This window comes from Falco rusticolus, chromosome 6, assembly GCF_015220075.1.
Source record: "Falco rusticolus isolate bFalRus1 chromosome 6, bFalRus1.pri, whole genome shotgun sequence".
NCBI classification, from domain to species: domain Eukaryota; kingdom Metazoa; phylum Chordata; class Aves; order Falconiformes; family Falconidae; genus Falco; species Falco rusticolus.
In genome coordinates this window covers 58,393,690-58,413,403 of record NC_051192.1, presented here as the reverse complement: position 1 = coordinate 58,413,403, position 19,714 = coordinate 58,393,690, and the positions used below count along the sequence as shown (strand labels likewise).

Sequence of the window (19,714 nt, the reverse complement as noted above, 5' to 3'; positions counted from 1 at the left end):
TTTTGATTAAAGGGGTAAAGCAGGAGACAATGCTGGTGTGTAGACTGCACTTTTCAATGGTACCATGGCTCCAGGAGGGAACTAGTTGCTTTCATAGTAGATTTCTCATAGATCGATCACCTAGACGATGGTTTGGAGAGGAGGCTGAAGGCACCGACTTGCCTAGTGGCTGTAGCCTCTGAAAATCCTAGTTGTGTTTCTTTACTTGTTTCTGAGGCATTCACCAAGCTTATGCCAGAGTGCCATATGAGGCGGACTAAACTGCCCTCCTCATGTTCTCGCTGCCAAAAATGCATCTTTGTCTTCCAGAGACTCTTGTCTCCCATTGACACTTGGCTCAGACTAGGATTGAGGTAGTTAGTCAGTGCCATTGTACCTTCCTGAGGTCTCACCGTGTTTTAATAATCCAATAATATTTTACCAGAGCTGGCTTCTTTTGCTCTGTAATTCTTTTGGCTTGCATTCACTCTGTTTCTTATTTATGAATCATTTCAAAGCAGACCAATGGAAGTCTTCAAGTCAACTTTAAAATCTTCAGGTAGGTTTTTAAACAGGCTTTGACAATGTTTTTCCAGTTGTTCTGAGCTAAAAATAATACAAATCGGCAGGTACAGGCCAGAGAAGAGTGCCTTCACTCCCTAAAGGACCTTTTACTGCACTTGCTCCCTAGAGGGAGGCAAAGATGAAGGGGTAAAAAAGGAAGAGGCCTTAGCTCCATTTGTTCACCTTGCTAGGCTGTAAATGCCAAGGCTTAGCTCTGAGCGGTGCCACTGCCTTCCTCACCTCAGAAGAGAAAAATTTGTTGCCTTGTCTGTGATGAAAAAATCGGAACAATGCTTTTCTCCCTGCTATGTGAGGTTAATGGCATGACTGGAAAAGAGGTAGTCACAGCTTGCTTTAGTGGGAGACTGAATGATATATTCATGTTTCCCCAAGAATAATTTAGAAATGGTCTTCAGCATCTCCAGCCACTGACCCCTCCTAATCCCTGGGTTTGTTCTTGTGCTCTTGAGTATTTTGGGGTGTCTGCCACTTCTTAGCCATTTTTGTAGGTGAGCTTCTGCACTGTAGTTTGGTTTTTTGGGTCAGCTGGTACATTTGTACCATTCCTCAGTCTGGATCATAGGAGAAAGCACCTGAAGGTATTTTGGTTCTCTGGACAGCAAAAAGGACCATCCCCTTTCCCTCTAGCTGCTTGCTTTTCTGTTACAGAGACTGTGGTGTGACAGTCACAAAAACATTGATCAGGCAGCATCCTCAGCAATAGTCAGCTCTTAACAGAAACACTTGGAAGACTAAAATTTTGACAGATTTTGGTTTAAAGATTTAAAAAGCTTTGAACAGCTACTAGGTTCCCAAGATTGCGGGGGGGGGGGCGCGGGGGGGAAGCAGTGGAGTCCCTGTGGAGCTGCAGGGCAGAAGAGCCACTGCGTAACTTCTCACCAGTGGTCTGCAGAAGCATCACCTATCTATACATACAAAATTAAATATCACCTATGCTCACATTTGCAGTTGGAACAGAAGCTGGGGGAATGGTAGATCATGAAAAAGAGGAAGCAGTGTGCAGGATTTTCAGTAACCTGCAAATAACATTCAGGTTTTCGATAACATTCACGTAACTTTGTTTTGACACAGCTGAATGTAGGAGTGTGAGCCCAAAGAACCATCCAGCTGAGGGAGCTGTCTTTACTTTGACAAAAGGTTGAGGTTTACACTGGAAGAGCAATTCAGCAAGGTCTGGTAGCTGCAGTCACTGCAGTCCTGAATTGGATCAGAGAACCCACATATCTTTATATGTTTACAAACCCAATCATGCTTACCATACCCAAGACCAAAAATTTTTAAAGGTCAAAAAACAAAGTACAGAAAGAGCTGCAACAGTACCTGGAGGCATTTACAGCTCCATCAGTTTGGATTATCAAAACAGAAACTAGGGCTGGGTTGAGTACAGGCATGTAAGTTACGTTTTCAGGAGACAATACCCAATGCATCCTTCAGCTGTTGAAGAAGGGGCGTGGAAGCAGTGGGTGGATGATGATCCATACAACATCAAATGAGAAAATGACAACTTTAACAGCGACGGATGTTAACATGGACAAAATACCGCTGCAATGGGTAGAGTGGCCTTCTCTGTTGATGCCTCCACACCATGCTCAAATAGCTTCACAAGAAGGTCCTTGGGAAGTGAGATGGGCATATTTGATACCTCTTCTGGGATAATGAAGTGATTTGCATCTCTTTGGGGGTAATTCCCAACAGGGCAATGTTCTGAATGGAGGGAGGTGGGCAAAAGTTAACCCTGCTCTCTCTTTTGAGGGGAAGAGGCAGATTTGACAATTACTGTAATGCCACTGAGCCAGAGAAGTGATTGTATCGTACCTCTTCAGCAATGGAAAGGTTATCCAGAATGGTGTCTGAAAAGCTGCTATCAGATAAAACAGTAAGTTTAAAGGAAACTTGCAGTTTAGGACCCCTTTGGCAATGCAGGAGTGGCTCCTGACATGACCTGCATGGCCACAGAGTGTGAGCAGCTGCCTGCTCAGTTTTGCATTTTTTAGGGCAAGACACAGTAGCCAAATGGTCATTTGGCCTCCTCAAAGGAAAAGCAGCAAAGGCTTGCCATGTTCTACATCTGTATTTAGTCAGAGTATTAGTAGCTCCCATTTCTGTATATGCTGTGAGATCCCCAAGATCCCCCATGAAATTTGAGTGTATTCAAGAGCTTTCACAGCTGACCACAGCAACCATCAGCCTGCAGTGAAAGCTCTGGATGGGGAAATGGAAAACTGCAAAATGCAGATCCGTTTCCTTGGCTGCCACTGAAGTTTTTCCTTCAAACTTCCATTATTAAATGCAATACTTACTAAGAATTGGAATGCTAAAAAGCACAAAATGAGATAGCTGTCAGATTGGGAGCAAGACGTTTGTGTTCTAGGAGCATGAAGACCTCCATAAAATTGTGTGTGTATACATTTTTGTGTATAGCCCCTGCACTGCAATTGGACTTCAGCACTAGTTTAATCTCCTGTTCCTAAGAGGTATGTTTTCCTGAGTCTGGGCCACAGAAGGAACTGCTGCTGTCTCAATTGTCTTGAATTATACATTTCCCAAAGGAAAAAATACCAGCAGAAAACCTCCATGTTATGGTCATTTAAAACATTTCATTAAGCTAGTCACTTGCAGCGTTCACTGATAATGGATATTAAACATGAAAAGTATTGTTTAACTGCATCTCAGTTCTCATCTTATGTACTTGTACTAATGTTGGTTGGCAGAAGAGAACATATGTTCCTGGCTTTTTATGCTGTGTGTGTATTTTTTTTTTTTTTAATAAATGAAGTTATATAACAACAAACCCACACATCTACTTCGTCGCAACATGTCAAGAGCTGGTTCTCCCAGGCAGAAAAAACACTACTAAAGTGCACTGTGATTGCTGTCAGAGAGACAACAACAGAGAATATTATGTAAACTCTCTTGTTTTGCACCCAACTTCATGTTAAGGTTCATCTAGTTAATTTAGTTTTAGATATATTTATAATATACTTTGCGGTAAACTTAAGAGATTTTTGTAGAAGTAAATTTGTAATAATCATTACACTGTAACTTACAGAAGCTTACGTTGCAGATCTTCAGTTTCACACAAAGCCCGCCAGCAACTTTTTATAAATGCCTCACATCTGTATTTTGGAGGCAGGTACACAGCTTGCTCCCTTGCATTGCCCACAGTTCTATTTATTATTGTATTTTGCAGTTCTTTCCTTATGGAGATGCTTCAAAGTTTGCCCAGCACGCCTTCCGAACCTTTGATAAAAATGGAGATGGGACCATTGACTTCAGAGAGTTCATTTGCGCGCTGTCCATCACCTCACGAGGCAGTTTTGAGCAAAAGCTAAACTGGGCCTTCAACATGTACGACTTGGATGGTGATGGTAAAATTACAAGAGTGGAAATGCTGGAAATTATAGAGGTGAGATCAGTGCAACACTCAGAAGTAACATGTCTGAACATTAATAGAATTTGATTACTTGTTCACATATAGTTTAGATTTTAAGCACACAGAAGGTTGTAGTGTATCATTAAAAGCATATATTACATGTCTTCATCCTATACTAACTCATGTCTAAGTGGCGCAAGCTCACTAATGTTTTAACAAGTGTAATCTTTGAAAATTGCAGGAAGTACATATGTGCATATAAGCTTTTAAATATCCAGAGGTTTGGTTTTTATTGATGGGTTGGGTTGGGTTTTTTCTGATGAACAGATTAACCATGAGAACAGCACAGCAAAGTATTTACAAAGCCCATCTCAAAATCACTTGACACCCATGAAATTACTGGTTTGTAGCTGAAACCTTACCGGAGATTAACTTCAGATAATTACAGAAATTTACAGGGATAACACCACAGTATTTGAAGTGAGCTCTCACAGATGGGCTTTAGGATGACCACAGCATATAACGGGAAGGATAACGTTTACCACCCACGTCATCTGCAAGCTACTCGCCACAGTAGTTAATACCAGATTTTGCTCACACGTACACATAGAAAGCTATTAAAAGGTGACAGCTTCTAAAAGTGATTATTCTGAATTTATGTGAAATATTTCAATGGAATGACTAAAAGCCAAATAAACAGTTGCCCCAGAGAACAGATTGCAACAGTTTTGCACTGTGAAACAGAAAGCCCAAGAAATTCATTCTGGGATGCAAAATGCAACCCCTGAAATAAATCTGCATCTAAAGAAAGTAAAACACATTCTTCTTTAAGTATATGGACAGCAGATTCTAAGAAAAAAAACCCACAAAATTAAGGACACTGGCCATCATTTTGTTGGGTATCTTTCCAGAATTTGATCACATCAAGAAAACATTAATTCATCTGTTGAATTTTCCGTTTGGTTTCTTTCCAAAGGCCATCTACAAAATGGTGGGCACTGTGATAATGATGAAGATGAATGAGGATGGTCTGACGCCTGAGCAACGGGTAGACAAGATCTTCAGTAAGATGGATAAGAACAAAGATGACCAGATCACACTGGATGAATTCAAAGAAGCTGCAAAGAGTGATCCATCCATTGTATTACTCCTGCAGTGTGACATTCAAAAATGAGCTTGTGTACAATGAGTCATAGACTGCACAGAAGTTTAATGTTCCATTCAGTTTGCAGCTATTTCCACACACACAAAAATTTGCTTGGACTACCTATAAATGGACTTGCTTCTTGTGTTTGAAACACTTGTGTGCATGAGAATGTCATTTGCTAAAGAATTTTAAAAGTATATATTATAAAAATAAACTGCCACAACGTGATGTTTGCAATGTCATTTCATAACAACCCTATTCCTCTGAAGCCTGTGCAGCAGTCCTGTGCTGCAGTGAATTATATTATTTATTGTTCATGTTTTACTGATGCTAGCTCTGTGTCCTCCTAGACTGAGTAATGTTAGTGACACTGAATTCCCATGGCAATGTTAACTGTTTATTATAAATCATGTCACCATTCTGCTGTAAAGTAGTACTGGACAGACAGAGGGGAAGAGTTCCTCAGCTCTTAAGTCTGATCCACACATGTGCTTGTATTGTCAGTGGATATAAATGTACTTCATTTGCATGCCTTTTAGGTTTGCCTTAATTCTTACCTCATTTGCATCCCTTCAATCTGGAAAGAGCTATGTCAGAGGAATGCAGTATATTAAAAAAAAAAAAAAAAAAAAATCCTGCTAAAATGATCCCTTTAATTAAAAACATATATAAATATATATATATAATGTTTAAAATATTGTTTTATTGGAAGTTTAAAGGTTTTATTGGAAGTGTATTGATCTCTGCCTGAATTTTCAAAAGCTTCCACAGAGGTTGCAATATATATGTCCCAAAATAAATTTATAACATTTGACCTTTTCCCCTAATTCTTATTTCATATCTTCAGCATGGTAATAGAAAAAAAGTTCATTTTCCTTAATTATCTATCACTGTAATACTGGGAAATATATATTTCATTATGAAAGCATGAAAAAAAACTTCCTTGCACTCACTCACACACTTGAAGTCATATTATATAAAACCAAAAATTGTAGTTCTTGTGTTTACCAACAGAGCAGCTGTTTATCCTCTAAGATGCTAATCCTACTAGACCTGTGCTTACTTAGCTTTTTAAGCTAGCTCATAGTCAAATACAGTTTATTTGCTTGACCTAAACCTGGTCTTCTAATGCTTTTCCCTCCTTGAGTAAGAGTCTTTGAGCTACCCCGGTTTTAATATAAACAGACATGTTGAAAATCATTACTGAGAAATTAACCGTAACGTGTGATGATTGAGAAGGGATAGTGAAGAGAAGCACCTTCCTCCTCAATTCTATGTGCATCAATCGAGTTTATCTTTATACTATGGCAAGTGCAAGTTCAGCACAGCCCTGGGAAAGCATCGAGAACCAGCAGACTGCAGAGATTGCAGATCAAAAAAAAATAATCTTTGCTACACCACATTTCCCAGTTGCTTTAAATGGTTGCTTGCAGGATTAAAAGAAAAAAATTGAACATAGTACAATTGCATGTTTGATATTTCTTCTTTACCTTATGAAGAAACGAGACCGTATTCTTAATAGCTACAAGTCAAACAATAAAACATGGCACAAACCAAATCATTCTCTGTATTTTCAAATTTAAAAAGTGAAACTCACCTTAAAATTGAGGGTAAAAAAACCCAACAAAGTTTTACACATTTTGCTAACAAACATGGTGGGGGGAACACAGAATCAGTTGCCACAACACGGCCATCCTCTCATATTTAAGTTTCTTTGTATTCCAAACAAACAGCAAAAGGCAGAAAATTCAATTATTTTTAAATACAAGAAAGTTGCTTAGGCTACCCAGGTAACAGTCTTCGCAAATTAGAGAATGGTACACTTTGTACCTTTGGCTGTAACTTAAAAGTAAAACACATACTCTGCAAACGTAACATACATCTGAGAATGATATGCCCATCGTTTCCACTTAGGCTTAAATTATTAGTTGTAGAGAGGATGTTGAACTTTCCTGGGAATTTACGCCTCTCTGGTTTACGTGTACTTAGCAGAGCAGCAGTACCTCATTCTACATTTCCCTGCACCTTGAATTTATATAGCTGGACAGGCTCCATTTACTTTAATGCAGCATTAAGCAACACACTGCCATCCAAAACAGCCAGCAACTCAAACACAGTCACAAAACGTAACATTAGCACTGCAGTTCTCTCTCTAGGTAACTGGTGTAGTAAACTCTGTACTTAAAGCACCAAGAATAAGGTAGTTTTGAGACCTCACAAGAATCGGTGCAAAAATAAATGCATCTAAGCAAGTGCTTATTCAGAACTAATCCTGTACCATGTAAACAGTTGCTTGTAATAATTACACAGTCAAGCATGCATTTTCAAGTGCAGTGGTAGATCAGAATAAATACAATATATTGATTTGAACCAAAGACCAGAATTGATGCCAACTGCTCCAATATTCCAAGCAAGCCTATAGAAAACTTGGGAGAAAGCTGAAGTGTTGGCTTAGTAGGAATGCAATAATTTTTCTTGAGCTCTTTTCTCAATAGATGTCTTGATAAAAGTACTAATGAAGATAAAGTCTTCCCTCTCTCCTGCCTCTGCACTCTTGCTTTATTTTTTGGACGCTGAAGAAAATCAGGTGGATAAATAATTATATGCCATTCTATTATTTCATATTATAAAAGTCTGAAACATATTCTAATTTCATCACAAAATCCAGTCAAACTATGTGGTTCATGGTGGCGTAAGAGTATCAAGGACATCCCCGTACAAACTGGGCTTGTGTTCTAGACAAGTTTTACCAAGTGTGCACTTTGAATGGTGTATCCCCCCAACTATTTTCACATAATCCTAACATTTTAAGTATCTTCAATATGTATTCCATCAAATCACAGGATTTTACAATTGTTTAGTTTGGTAGGGACCTCCAGAGGTCTATTGCGCAGATCCCTGCTTGAAGGAGATACAGCAGTCTATTTAGGCCCCGAAAGCCTCCAAGGATGGACGTGCTCTTCCTATCTTCATCATGAACAATCCCTGCCCCTGGTTTATCCTACTTCAATTTGACCACTGTCTCTCTTCTGCCACACACTTCAACAACAAAAAAAGCCGACCCTGTAAACCTCCTCAAGGCTGCCGTGAGCCTGCTGGCCCATTACCCTGGGCTTTCAGAAGGAAACATCTGAAGCTTTTAAAAAAAAAAAAAAATCACTAGACTTATTTCCTACATTTAGAATGCACTAGAACTGCAGCTAGCTTTCTCAGCGTATTTCCTTCAGTTCTCATCTAGCATCCATATTTTTGAAATACCTACAAATTCTTGCATAGTAACTGAAAGACATCAGAAAGCACAAAACACTGTACAGCACCTAAAACCAAATTCAGCTACAAAGCAGAGTTAAAACTTAGACTACAGTGAGTTTACTGAGGAACTGCTGCTTGGTAAATAACTGCAGAAACTGCAGAACTGTTCTCTCAATAGTCTGTATGGCTTTTTATATCCACCTAATGAAAAAAAAAAAAAGTATGTCTAATGGCTGAACTCTAAAAATTGATTGTTTTTTAAGAGCTCCCAACAACTTCAAGTTCCTGGAGAAAGGAGAACGGAAGAGAAAAAAATTTATTCGGGAGTTTGAAAAATCTGGTTCTTCTGTCTCCTTCTTATCCCCAATAAATGCTTGTATTATTTCAATAAAGCAAGTGTATTTTAGTTTAACTGCTGTAGTATAGTCCCAGGGGAAGACGGAAGGGGAGTGGGGACAGGAACACCCAGCAAAATGCAGGCCTACAATGCTGTAGAAAAGCTACTGTATTATTTTCCAGAATTCTTATTCTACTTCATTCCTCTATAGCGGAAGGACTTCTGTCACTTTAGTTTGTTACAATGTAATAAATACCTACACTTAGTCTATACCTGCAAACTCAGACTGAGCAAGAGCTTAGTAAATTAGAATTAAGAACCTAAGTTCATAAAACCATAATTTGCTAGGTTGTACAAGCTCAGGTCCAAAGAAACTCAAACTCTTCCCTATAAACTCTTTAGGAAGAAATAAAATAACTTTTTTTCCCCACCTAGAGAATATATTGCAAATAAATTTCTCACTTCTCTGATTATGAAAGTACACACTATAAGTACTAATAGCTTCTCATGTACAGTCACTGTGGTTCCACTGGAAAAAAACACCACACCTGTTTTACAGCATGTATTTATTATTATTAGCACATGTTTACAAAATAAAGCAGAGCTATAAAGAAAACAACTTAATGCTAATTTTAAGTGTGTAGACACTAAAAAGCATTACTACAAGTATCAGTCTCACTGTATTAAAATATTACTCCATAGTTATACAAAATATATTTCAACTTTTCCAGAAGAAAAAACAGAACAACTGATAAAAAATTCTACTAGCTGGTAGTTACAAATATCAACTGAACACTAAGGATTTTCCCGTTATCAAAATGGTGATTATTCTTGGTCTGTACACATACAGTAATTCAAAGAAGAAATATACAGGAGCCTTCTCTTTTCCTGAGAGTATTCTAACAAAAAAAATCCTCTTATCCAGCATCAGAAAGTAATAACTTTACACATACCAATTCACATTTATCCCCAATAGTATGCCATATTTACACACAGAGATACTTATTGTTCTTCCTCTCTGTCATTCCTATTTTGGCAATTTGATGTTTTCTGGCCTCTTTCAGGGTCTTGCAATTGGAGGATTCGAATACGGGAACTTGCTGGCACAGAACTAAAAATAAAGTATGCATCATTTAAACAGTGTTTCTTGTCCACAAATTTCATATATACATTTGATTCTTTCCATTACATATTTTCCTTTAACTCCCCCTTTTTTAATTTTACAATTTTAAAAAACAGTAACATGGGGTGAAGTTCTGGCTCCACTGAACTGATACTGAAGCCAGACTTCAGTAAAAGCTTGAGGTAAAGACAATGACTGATTTCAATCTTGATTCCTAACCATTAGAATACTTTAATTATAGAGCAGGTACTTTTAAGAGAAACTCCAAATGAAATAATGATCAAATATGCTTCATATTTGCCTTACAGATCCTGTAGTGGCACACAGCTTGTACCTGTATAATCACTGATAATCATACTAAAAATGAGCAAAGTTATTAAACAGACATTTATACGGGCTTCTCCACCAATTATCCTAAACTTATTTCTTCTGAAGGTGCCTCTGTACTTTTGTGAAATCAATTTTTCGCTGAACATGCAACATGTAACAAAATATAAAACCAAGCTGCACAAGAATTATTAAACTTTTAATAAACAGTAACCATATAGAAAATTCCTTTAAGTTTATTGAATACAATTTCAGAAGTTTCCCAGAAAGCATTTCCACTTAAACAACAACAGAATACCGTTATTCTACTTTTTATAGATTTTAGTAAGGGAAGACAATTAAATCAACACTACTTAACTACCCTCTGCATGCTGCACTGATTACATTTGGCTAATATAGAGAAGAGTAACGTTATGCAGCTGTGTAAGGTTAGAGTGACTGTCCCCTTATGCTAGGCATGGCTTTACTGGGGATTTTTATATGGAGGTTTTTAAAAAATTTGGGGTTATTAGATCAAAAAAGATAACAAGGAGTAAGCGATCAGCTTCTAGATCAATGATATTTAAGAAAAAAAAACAACTCTCAAATGACAAATATCTTGAAAGTATTGTAGGATTAATAGAAAAATGGAAAAATGCAGTGTCTTCTGAAATTTTTGGGAGAAGAGGGATATACAGTACTAAAAGTTATCAGGAGCCCACTTTAAACAGTAAAACTTTTCAAAAAGCTGTTCTACTTAAGATAAAGTTATTCAAGTCCCACCAAACTACCATATTAAGACACATTATACAAAGGAAGAGTAAAAACCTATTAAATTCCTAGAACCATCAGCAATGAACTGCTTAATTGTTGATACTCTACTGTAAAAACAGTAAAATTTCTTTCTCCTCATATTTTTTTCAAGGTATACTCCTTGCAATAGAGCTTCCTGGTTATTCTTGTACCAGGAAATAAAACACAACAGTATTACCTCATGTTTTGTGGGGTGAGCAAAATGAACTGTCGATGCTGCTGAGAATCAGCCACCTTAAGAATCATATCCATTGCAATTCTTCTGTTAACCATGTCCTAAAGAAAAAAGATTTATCAGGTAGTGATATTAACTGTGTATTTCACTGGCCTATTATTGAACAAATTAAGACAAATGCCTAAGAATAAAAATTCATTAGAAAATATCTTAGTAGAAAAACCTATTGGAATTAATTCCTATACAGCAAAGTTGAGCTAAAGAGAAGTCTAATGAAAACTAAGCTGGAGAAATGTTAGGGTAAAATTCTAAAAGCTACAAATCATAGTCTGGGAAATTCTTAAACTCTACTTTCTTAGTATACATGGACGACAGAAAACATCTCTTGGAAAAATAACACGCTCCTACTCATAAATCAGCTTTGATACACACGTACTACTTCTTTATTGGTATGCTGAGATGAACTGTATTTTAGCAGAATAATGCGTCTTGTAAAATCCTGCCTCAAAATTACCTGAAAGGATTTAAGGGCTGCATGAAATCAAAGATATTCTGTAGCTTGTTTTTGTTGTGATTATTATTACCGATTTGAACAAGACGTTATGCATTAAGCTTACCGAAAAAAATGTGTAATGGGAAGCTATTATTAGCAGGAGTTAAACAAAGGACTGCTTCTAGACACTAACGCTTAAGGCTAGCGATCTCCCTAGGAAACATGCTGATGGAGCCCTCTTGTGGTGGGTCTCCAGGATTACATCAAAACTCCCTAACGTGGAGACGGTAAGGTTGCACTGACTGGCACAGCAGCGGAAAGACAAATCACATGGAACTATTATGGAATAGATGACATGGAAGTTCTCTGCAGGGCCTATGGTTCCGAGTACCCACCCTCTTCTGGACAGATGGATACACTTCTTCACAACTAACTTGTAAAAGATGACCTAAGCTCCAGAAGTCAGCTGAAAAATGACTGCTTGAACACCTTAGATGCATACTTTCCTCTTTGAAATTCTTTACCTACAAAGTGTGAAAATCTTTTTTCGCCTTTAGGTCTGTGATTCCCAATAAATAAATCACCGATAGGGGAGGGACACTGAAGGCAAAATGAAATAATCCAGTATCAACTCGGAGAACTAATTATTTTCTCAAACCACACCACACTGCATATTATTAAGGCGGAAATAAAATAAAAATACATTAAAAAATTGGTTAATTGCCTATCCAGGGAAGCTGTACACAAAGATGAGGTTTATCAGTTTTAGCTGACGTTAGTATTTACTGTTCATTATTCTCTATAAAACGAAGTTCTGAGCAGCAACAGTGAACTCAATTGATGTACTTGCTCTGAAAAAGAGACACACTGATCTCAAAATCTGTAAAAGCAAAAGCACATGCTAAGCCCCAAACTGTCACAGCAACATGCAGAGGCAACCTGCAACAAACACAGTAACAACTGCTTGGGGAATGAATAAAAAGTTATATTTTACGGGTTTTGTGCTGAACTAAGGTTTAAGCATGTAAAGTACAGAGATGCTCATAGCTCTGGCTACCAACTTCAGAAACAATGCTTCAACAGTCACTAAGCAAAGTGAACAAGCTCCCTAACAAGTTTTGGTTTTGGGGATTTGGGTTTGGGTTTTGGTTTGGGATTTTTATTTATTATTTACAGTTAACTGTAGTGTTTTAAAATCTAACCAAATACAAACAACAACCCAACTGTTTGACTTACACAAATCAGAACAGCATATGTAATTTAAATTTAAACTATACCATATAGACATCAAATTCATCCAAGCATCTGAAAGGAGATTCGGTAATTGACCACAGAGAAAGAATGAAACAAACTGTTGAGAAGGAACGTTCACCTCCTGACAAGGATCTCACATCATTAAGAGAAGCTTTGTCTTCCTCTCGAGGCTGAATCTTGAAATAAAAGTAACAGAGCAATTTTTAAAACACAAGATAGGGGACTTACTAACAGGATCATAATTTTAGTGGCATACGAATTACACATGAACAGAGAGAGATCACCTGAGAACAATTTTATGCACTTCACTGCCACTGCCATTCTGGAATGGAATGGCTCCTAACTATTTAATAACACGACTTGTACAATCACTGCAGCTTTCTCCGTCACAGCAAAATACATTGAACAGACTGAATGACCCTGCCAGTGTTTTTTTATTCAATTCTCTATTTTTAATAGTTGTTAAACAATGTTTAATAAATGTCAACCAGTGTAGTTACAGTAAAATCCAGTAGTTACTAAATACAATAGAAAAGCAGGTAATTCATTTATTGATTATATTGATTATAGGAGGAACCGTTTCTGTGGAGCACATGACACATCGCAAACAGTCCTCTAGTTACGTTGATTATGATGGCACCTTGTGGCATTCCCCCTTTAAGCTTAAGCATTACCTTCTATTAATTATATTACCTTCAACAAGCTAAGTGGGAAAACAAAGAATTATTTTAGAGTGTGTTCTTTTGGGGGGGGGGGGGGGGGGGGTTGAGGGGTGGGAGGGCAAGGGGACAGTGTTTTGGTGGGTTTTTTTTCAATTTATTTTCCTTGACTAAATGTAGGTCTCTTGCATGAGAAACATGAAATACTAGCTATACAAAAAAAAAAAAGTATTCTGATAAAGCCAGGTAATGACTTGACATTTTACAGACTGAATTTTAAGTTCTTCAAATACATAACCTTCACCTGTTTAATTGGGACTGCATCAACACCTATTTATATTGTCACTACACGTTTTCCCCCCTCAATTCCTAAACCTGAAATCTCCCACAGAAACAAAAGTAAATAGCCCATGACAACAGTTCTGGGGAACAGTGTTAAAAGATACACAGAAAAAAACATAATATCGAATCTTTCAGCCATTAGAAGTTGTTTAAATAACAACTAGAGCCATTACACAATCACACAAATAAAGGCAAACTTCCTATCAATGAAATAGGAATGAATAATTTTGAAAGTCTGACTAGGATGACTCGCTAGTGAATTCTTATCACCCACCTAAGGCAACAGTCCAAATTTATTCCATATAATCTAGCAACCTGTCCATATAAGATGGCAATATGGCTTTGGCTCTTGCTTGTTTCCCACAATATCCTACAATTTAACATACCAGATTTGGAGAGGGAAGAACGATTTATTCTATCCTTTGCAATACATGTTCTAGCAGCTGGTATTAAATAAAAATAAATCATTAATTATTATGGTAATTGAAGTAATATAAAATAACTTACTGTTATTGAAAGTGTCTCATTCTTGTGATCAAAGAGTATTTTTCCATAGCAAGCTCGAATACGTAATAAACGGTCAAAGTAGAGTTTGCATCGTAAAGAAAGGAGCCTTAAATCAGTTAAATCAAGCAAACAAACATTAGGTCAGTGAGTTTTAAAATACATGAAAAAGTGCCAGCAGATTTTTATCAACAGTTCCACATCATAATCTTAAATATTAAGCCCTGCTCCATTAAGAACATTTTCCAAAATCAATTACACTCTCAAGTGGGTGACATTCTGTACTGGCATGCTGGAGATAATCACCGACACAAAGTACCAAGGTAAGAAATCCACAAGGTACAGGCTTTGTACTTTCTAGAAGTCTTTTTCAACAGACTGGAACCCTTTTACACCATTCCTCACAACTTCAACAGAAAATGACCACATTCCATTTCTTTCCTATCCAGCATTAGGACTGCACAGTAAGGACAGTAAAGAATTCACAGTCTCTGCTAGACCCCAGGAATTAAACAGTGTATTAATTTCTCCCTTCACACACACACACGCGCCAATTCGAGCATATAATTGCTCGATACACAATACATCAAGATTCCTTCAAGAACAGACTATGGTTCCAAGACATCTCGAAATGGAATTCATACTCAAATTTAGCACTAAGAACAAGATTCTCTTTGACATAGGCACCATAAGGGAAGCATCAGATTCTGCAGGTAAATCTTAACCACTACTCTTTCTATACTTCCACCTGCAAAGGCTGGGATTCTCCTGATCATTATTATTTGTCAGGATCATACTGGCACCCCCTCCAAATCCCAGATCAAAAAGTACAGAAAGCAGAGTCAACACAGATATCCCTCAAATTCTGCTGAAATGAACGATAAACAGTAAAGGACTGCAGCGGAAAACAAGACCATCAGTCCTTCTGAAGGCAGACCGCCACAAAAACCTTCATTAATAGGTGCGGGATACTAGGGGACTGAAGCAAAAAAGAAGAGGTGGACTCTTAGTATGGGAACTCCATGAGGGAAGCAGCTGTCAAACTGCAGAACCTGAATAAAGACCTTGAAGTTTTTTCAGCACAGCACCACTAATCACACTCAATGAAAATGAGTGACAGTCCACATGATTTCAGTGCTAGTATGTTGCTGACATTCTACTGACCAAAACCAGCACTGTCACACTGAAACAGAACTGCCTTAGATTACGTTGGCAAAGTCAAAGACTTTGGTGTGAAACAAAATACAGCCTCCACTGACCATGTTGTTTTTCTAGCCCTTGGACCAGGCTGCCTCTAAACTGTCAGGCACAATTGTATTGGCTCTGGGAGCAAGATCAGGTTAAAAAGGTTACTGTGAATACACCTTAGAGATACCTCGTTCCCATAAGCCTGCTCCATAATTTTTACCCTGGAATATGGGCACATACCTACATCTATACCTTACTTTACCTGAAACCTGACATTATAGTAAGATTAACTCACCTTAAGAATTGCCGGTATATTTTGAATCTCTGTGTCATTATTTCTTCCAGCAGCCTAATAAATTTCTTTAAATTCTTTACTTTAAGGTTTGTATCCTCGTATCTTTCCTTTGCATCATGAAACTGTCTGTTTTAATTAACAGAAAGTCCAGGATCAACACACATTACATTAAAATCAAGGTATTGTTTTAAATGCTGAAAATAATTTTTATTTGAGTGTTTTGATTATCAAATCTATCTTGTGAGGATCTACATTAAAGCTAAAAGCATTTCATGAATTAAGTAAGACACTGTTCACAAATGAAAAGTAGTCAAAAATTAAACTTTACTTCTATTTTTAATTCTTTTGAAAGGAAACTCTTACACCAAGGAGAATGAATGACTGGGCTCCCCATGCTCAAAAATATCCAAGGTGAGCAATTCCTTGAAACACCTGAGGCTTTGACTGCAGTGTAATTGCTTAACTTCTCCGTTAGTTCTTCATTACAGAACAACAGTTACGTTCCCACCACATAGTTGTAATTGGGATATTCTAAACACTAGAAGGTGACATGATTAGTGGTAGCTTCATATATATAGTACAGCTACTGTCTACAATCACTAGAGGGTATTTCAAGACTCCTAAACCTGTTCAGTACTGGTTGAGTGAGCAATCGGCACGGCATGTTTCCATACCTTCATACATGGTTTAAGTACTAAAAGCACCCTATCTTCTCCATCCTACCTGAACTACTTCAGACATTAAAGATGACTTACTTTATTATTTCTTCTCTGTTTCCATGGCGAGCGCTTTCCAAATTTATCCTCTCTCTCAAGCGAATCATTTCCACATCAAGACTCTTAACAGTTCTGTTGACCTCTATGCGTTCTGAACAGATTTGCCTAGCTTGTGCCACTTTTTCCTAAAGTAATGTTTGAAAGTCAATTAATTGTTACATTTTTTAAAAAAAAAAATCTGTTTAGCCTTCACAACAAATATTTTGTGCTATGGAAAAACAAGGTCTCCATGCAAGAACAATATTTTTGTATTGTTCTTTGTGTACTTATCACAACAAACCTAGTTATCATTAACGATTTTACTGATGTTTATAGGCAAGTAGTTATTTCAGTGTTAAGAATTGTATCCAAGATCTTTACTATGTTCACAGTCATTTAGCTAACACAAATAAGGAACCAAATTCACCATATTTAAATAGGACGGTCTTCCAAAAGTCTTAGCGGATGTGACTTTAGAGTTAGTTAATAAAGCTTGATTAGGGTAAGTCCTCAAAAGATCAGGTATGAGGTCTGTACAAGGAAAATCCCAGTATCCAAAAAAACAAAGCAGTATTAATCTTAAAATTTGTGGTTTAAGTTAAATTGAATAAGTAATTTAATATTTTCATTGCAAAATACAGAAGAAATAGTCCTAGATGGATAACCACTAACCTATCTGTCAAAACAGAAACTGTACTCTGCCAGACAAAAACAGTCCTTGATTCTTTATACAAAATTACTTTTACTTGATTTACATAGCTAAGCAAATACTTGGTGCAGTTCAGTATCAATAGGATCTGTATGTTGTACAAGTGGAATGATTTATTATTAAGTATCAGAAAGATCATGATCATGTGACCTGAAAAAAAAAAGAAAAAAAACCCCCACACCTACCTCTAATTCCTTTTCTTTGGCAGCTAGTAATTCTTTGTGTCTTTTAATGCAAACCAGGTGTTCTTTCTGCTTGTCTTCATAGTGCTGCAAACAGCGTTTACTGTTTTCCAGTTCTGAGTCAGCTTGGTTTAATTCATCCTGTTTGAAATAACTTGAGATGTGAGCTCTTTGAGGTAGATCCCTAAGCATCTCTCTAATGTTTACTGACTTACCACCCAAAATTATGTTGTTGTTAACACTGCCTAATTGGTTTTGCTTTCAGTAAGACTATTTCTAAAGTTCAGGAGCTTTAAAAGCAACTTACCAGAAAGTCTATACTTAATTTTGACAAGGACATAATATGCTTGTAAAGTTTTTACGAATAGTACCTTGAGGAGACGTTTTAATCCCATCCTTCAGAAGAAAGCCATCCTTTCTCCTAAACCTCCAAAACCTACACTTTTTACACTACGTTCTAGCCAGTGTGACCTCAGCCAGAATTGCATTTCTGCCTGAAAATTCAGTGCCTTGCTATTATCTATAATATGATATAGACTACAGCAACTTCTATGATACTTAAGTGTTGATACAGTTGAAGTGGTATCATATCTTTCCAGAGAAGCAGAGGTATAAAGAATGATATAAATCAGAAGACAAATTTCTTCCTAATACCTGTCAATTAGATGGATTATCTTAAAAAGCCAAAATAAATAACCCCAAACTAAACAAAACCAACAAAAACACCCCAAAACACCAGAACAAGAAACAAGAAAAACAACCATCACCAATAATAACGGATGCTCTTGCCTTTTTCTAATCCTACCTTAAAGCCACAACTTGCTGTCTGTCAGCAGTCCATTAAACAACTGTAGAACACACAGCAGTACATCTAACCTAAAAGCCTTTCAGACATTTAAGAGTTGCCCTCTATTGCATTTGGTCCTCTTAGTAACAAGCAATAATGTTTTAATATTGTGAATAAATCTGTTCTATTTAAAAAGAACCACTGTGTAAGAAATGAGAACATTATCTTCAGCATTTCCACATCAGAAACAGAAAACAACTCATAAATATAATGTACCTGTTTCCTTCATCTTTTTGTTTGCTTTTGTTTTTTTAGTTTGGGCTGACTACATAGCAATATACAATTTGAGTGAGGCTCAGAAGAGAATCCTACAGCGGTCTAAGTTTTTCCTCATTCCATCCTTCTACAAGTTTACAATACTGTAAACATGCTGGTCTCTTATTTCTGTTTTCCATTTTCAAACCATTAATTCTTGACAACATGCAACTGCTTTCCATTTGCCAGTATCAAATTTTGCATGTCACCACTCTGCTATTTATCTTAAGTCTTGCTACTTCTCTGTGATTTTCAGGTGTCTTCTGTAGTCCTGAATAATTAAAATTACGTATCGGTACATTCCATGATTACGCAACTTTACAGAATAACAACCACTTCAGACAGAACTTCAAATGCTGTTTTGAAAACTGAACAGTTACGAACACTCTTAGCCGACCCTTATCAGAAACAGACAAGCCAAAACAACAAATGTGATGGACTAGAAAGAAAGTCAAGCAAACTATTTTTCCTTCCTTTTCAGTCCATGACTAAAAATAACTGGAAACAAACTCTTTAAACACAAAACACTATAGCAACTACACTTCATAATTGACATCACCGTCAAAATATTGCCAAGCTTATTTCTTGACATGCTCCAGATGGAATGCTCTATTTCCATTTTCATAGGTAGATCTTAAATGTATCAGGAAGCATCACAATCTCTTCTCCCACCTCCTTTGAACATCACCACCTCCTTGTCACACGAAGGGAAAGAATTAAAAATACAATATAAAAATTTTGCTACCTTAATTGGACCAGCAATTTCTTCTACTTGATTAATTTTTTCTCTCATTTCTTCAAGTTTTTTTTCAGCTACCTGCAGAGTATTTTTCAGTTCTTCCATTTTTCTGCTTTGCTGCTGCATGTCTTTTTTTACAGATTCCATCTTACTCTTATTTTCTTTAGCTTCATCTTTCTGTCAAAATATATTAAAATGAAGAATAATAAAAAGATACACATTTGCAAATTATTGTACAAGATTTTTTGGTTTATTACCACTAACAGGGTGCAACGTTACATACAATACTCTGTAACTCTAAAAAGAGTATGAGCAGCTCAACGTAGTTGTCACTAAAGCCCAGAAGAAGAGACTGACAGATCTTGCAGGAGACCACTAAATCAAACTGCAAAATAAAAAGTG

The 19,714-nt window shown here is 36.9% G+C and overlaps 2 protein-coding genes across 6 annotated transcripts in view; one reads left to right on the top strand and one right to left on the bottom strand.

The window, feature by feature from the left end:
• Positions 1-6,538, top strand: part of VSNL1 (visinin like 1) — a 93,009-nt gene extending 86,471 nt beyond the window's left edge. Inside the window, exons 3-4 of one of the 2 annotated variants that reach the window (XM_037392984.1) lie at positions 3,755-3,970; positions 4,914-6,538. In XM_037392984.1, the coding sequence (XP_037248881.1) occupies positions 3,755-3,970; positions 4,914-5,111 (414 nt within the window). In that variant the 3' untranslated portion in view covers positions 5,112-6,538. The remainder of the gene's footprint in view (positions 1-3,754; positions 3,971-4,913) is intronic. The other variant, XM_037392986.1, reaches the window with a different exon arrangement.
• A 2,686-nt stretch (positions 6,539-9,224) lies between these two features.
• The window catches only part of SMC6 (structural maintenance of chromosomes 6), a 35,964-nt gene continuing 25,474 nt past the window's right edge, over positions 9,225-19,714 (bottom strand). For 3 of the 4 annotated variants that reach the window (XM_037392977.1, XM_037392978.1, XM_037392979.1), the window contains 8 exons: positions 19,319-19,489; positions 17,475-17,612; positions 16,581-16,726; positions 15,826-15,951; positions 14,346-14,451; positions 12,861-13,013; positions 11,094-11,191; positions 9,225-9,784 (listed from right to left, as the gene is read on the bottom strand). In XM_037392977.1, coding sequence (XP_037248874.1) covers positions 9,676-9,784; positions 11,094-11,191; positions 12,861-13,013; positions 14,346-14,451; positions 15,826-15,951; positions 16,581-16,726; positions 17,475-17,612; positions 19,319-19,489 — 1,047 coding nt within the window. In that variant the 3' untranslated portion in view covers positions 9,225-9,675. The remainder of the gene's footprint in view (positions 9,785-11,093; positions 11,192-12,860; positions 13,014-14,345; positions 14,452-15,825; positions 15,952-16,580; positions 16,727-17,474; positions 17,613-19,318; positions 19,490-19,714) is intronic. The other variant, XR_005105059.1, reaches the window with a different exon arrangement.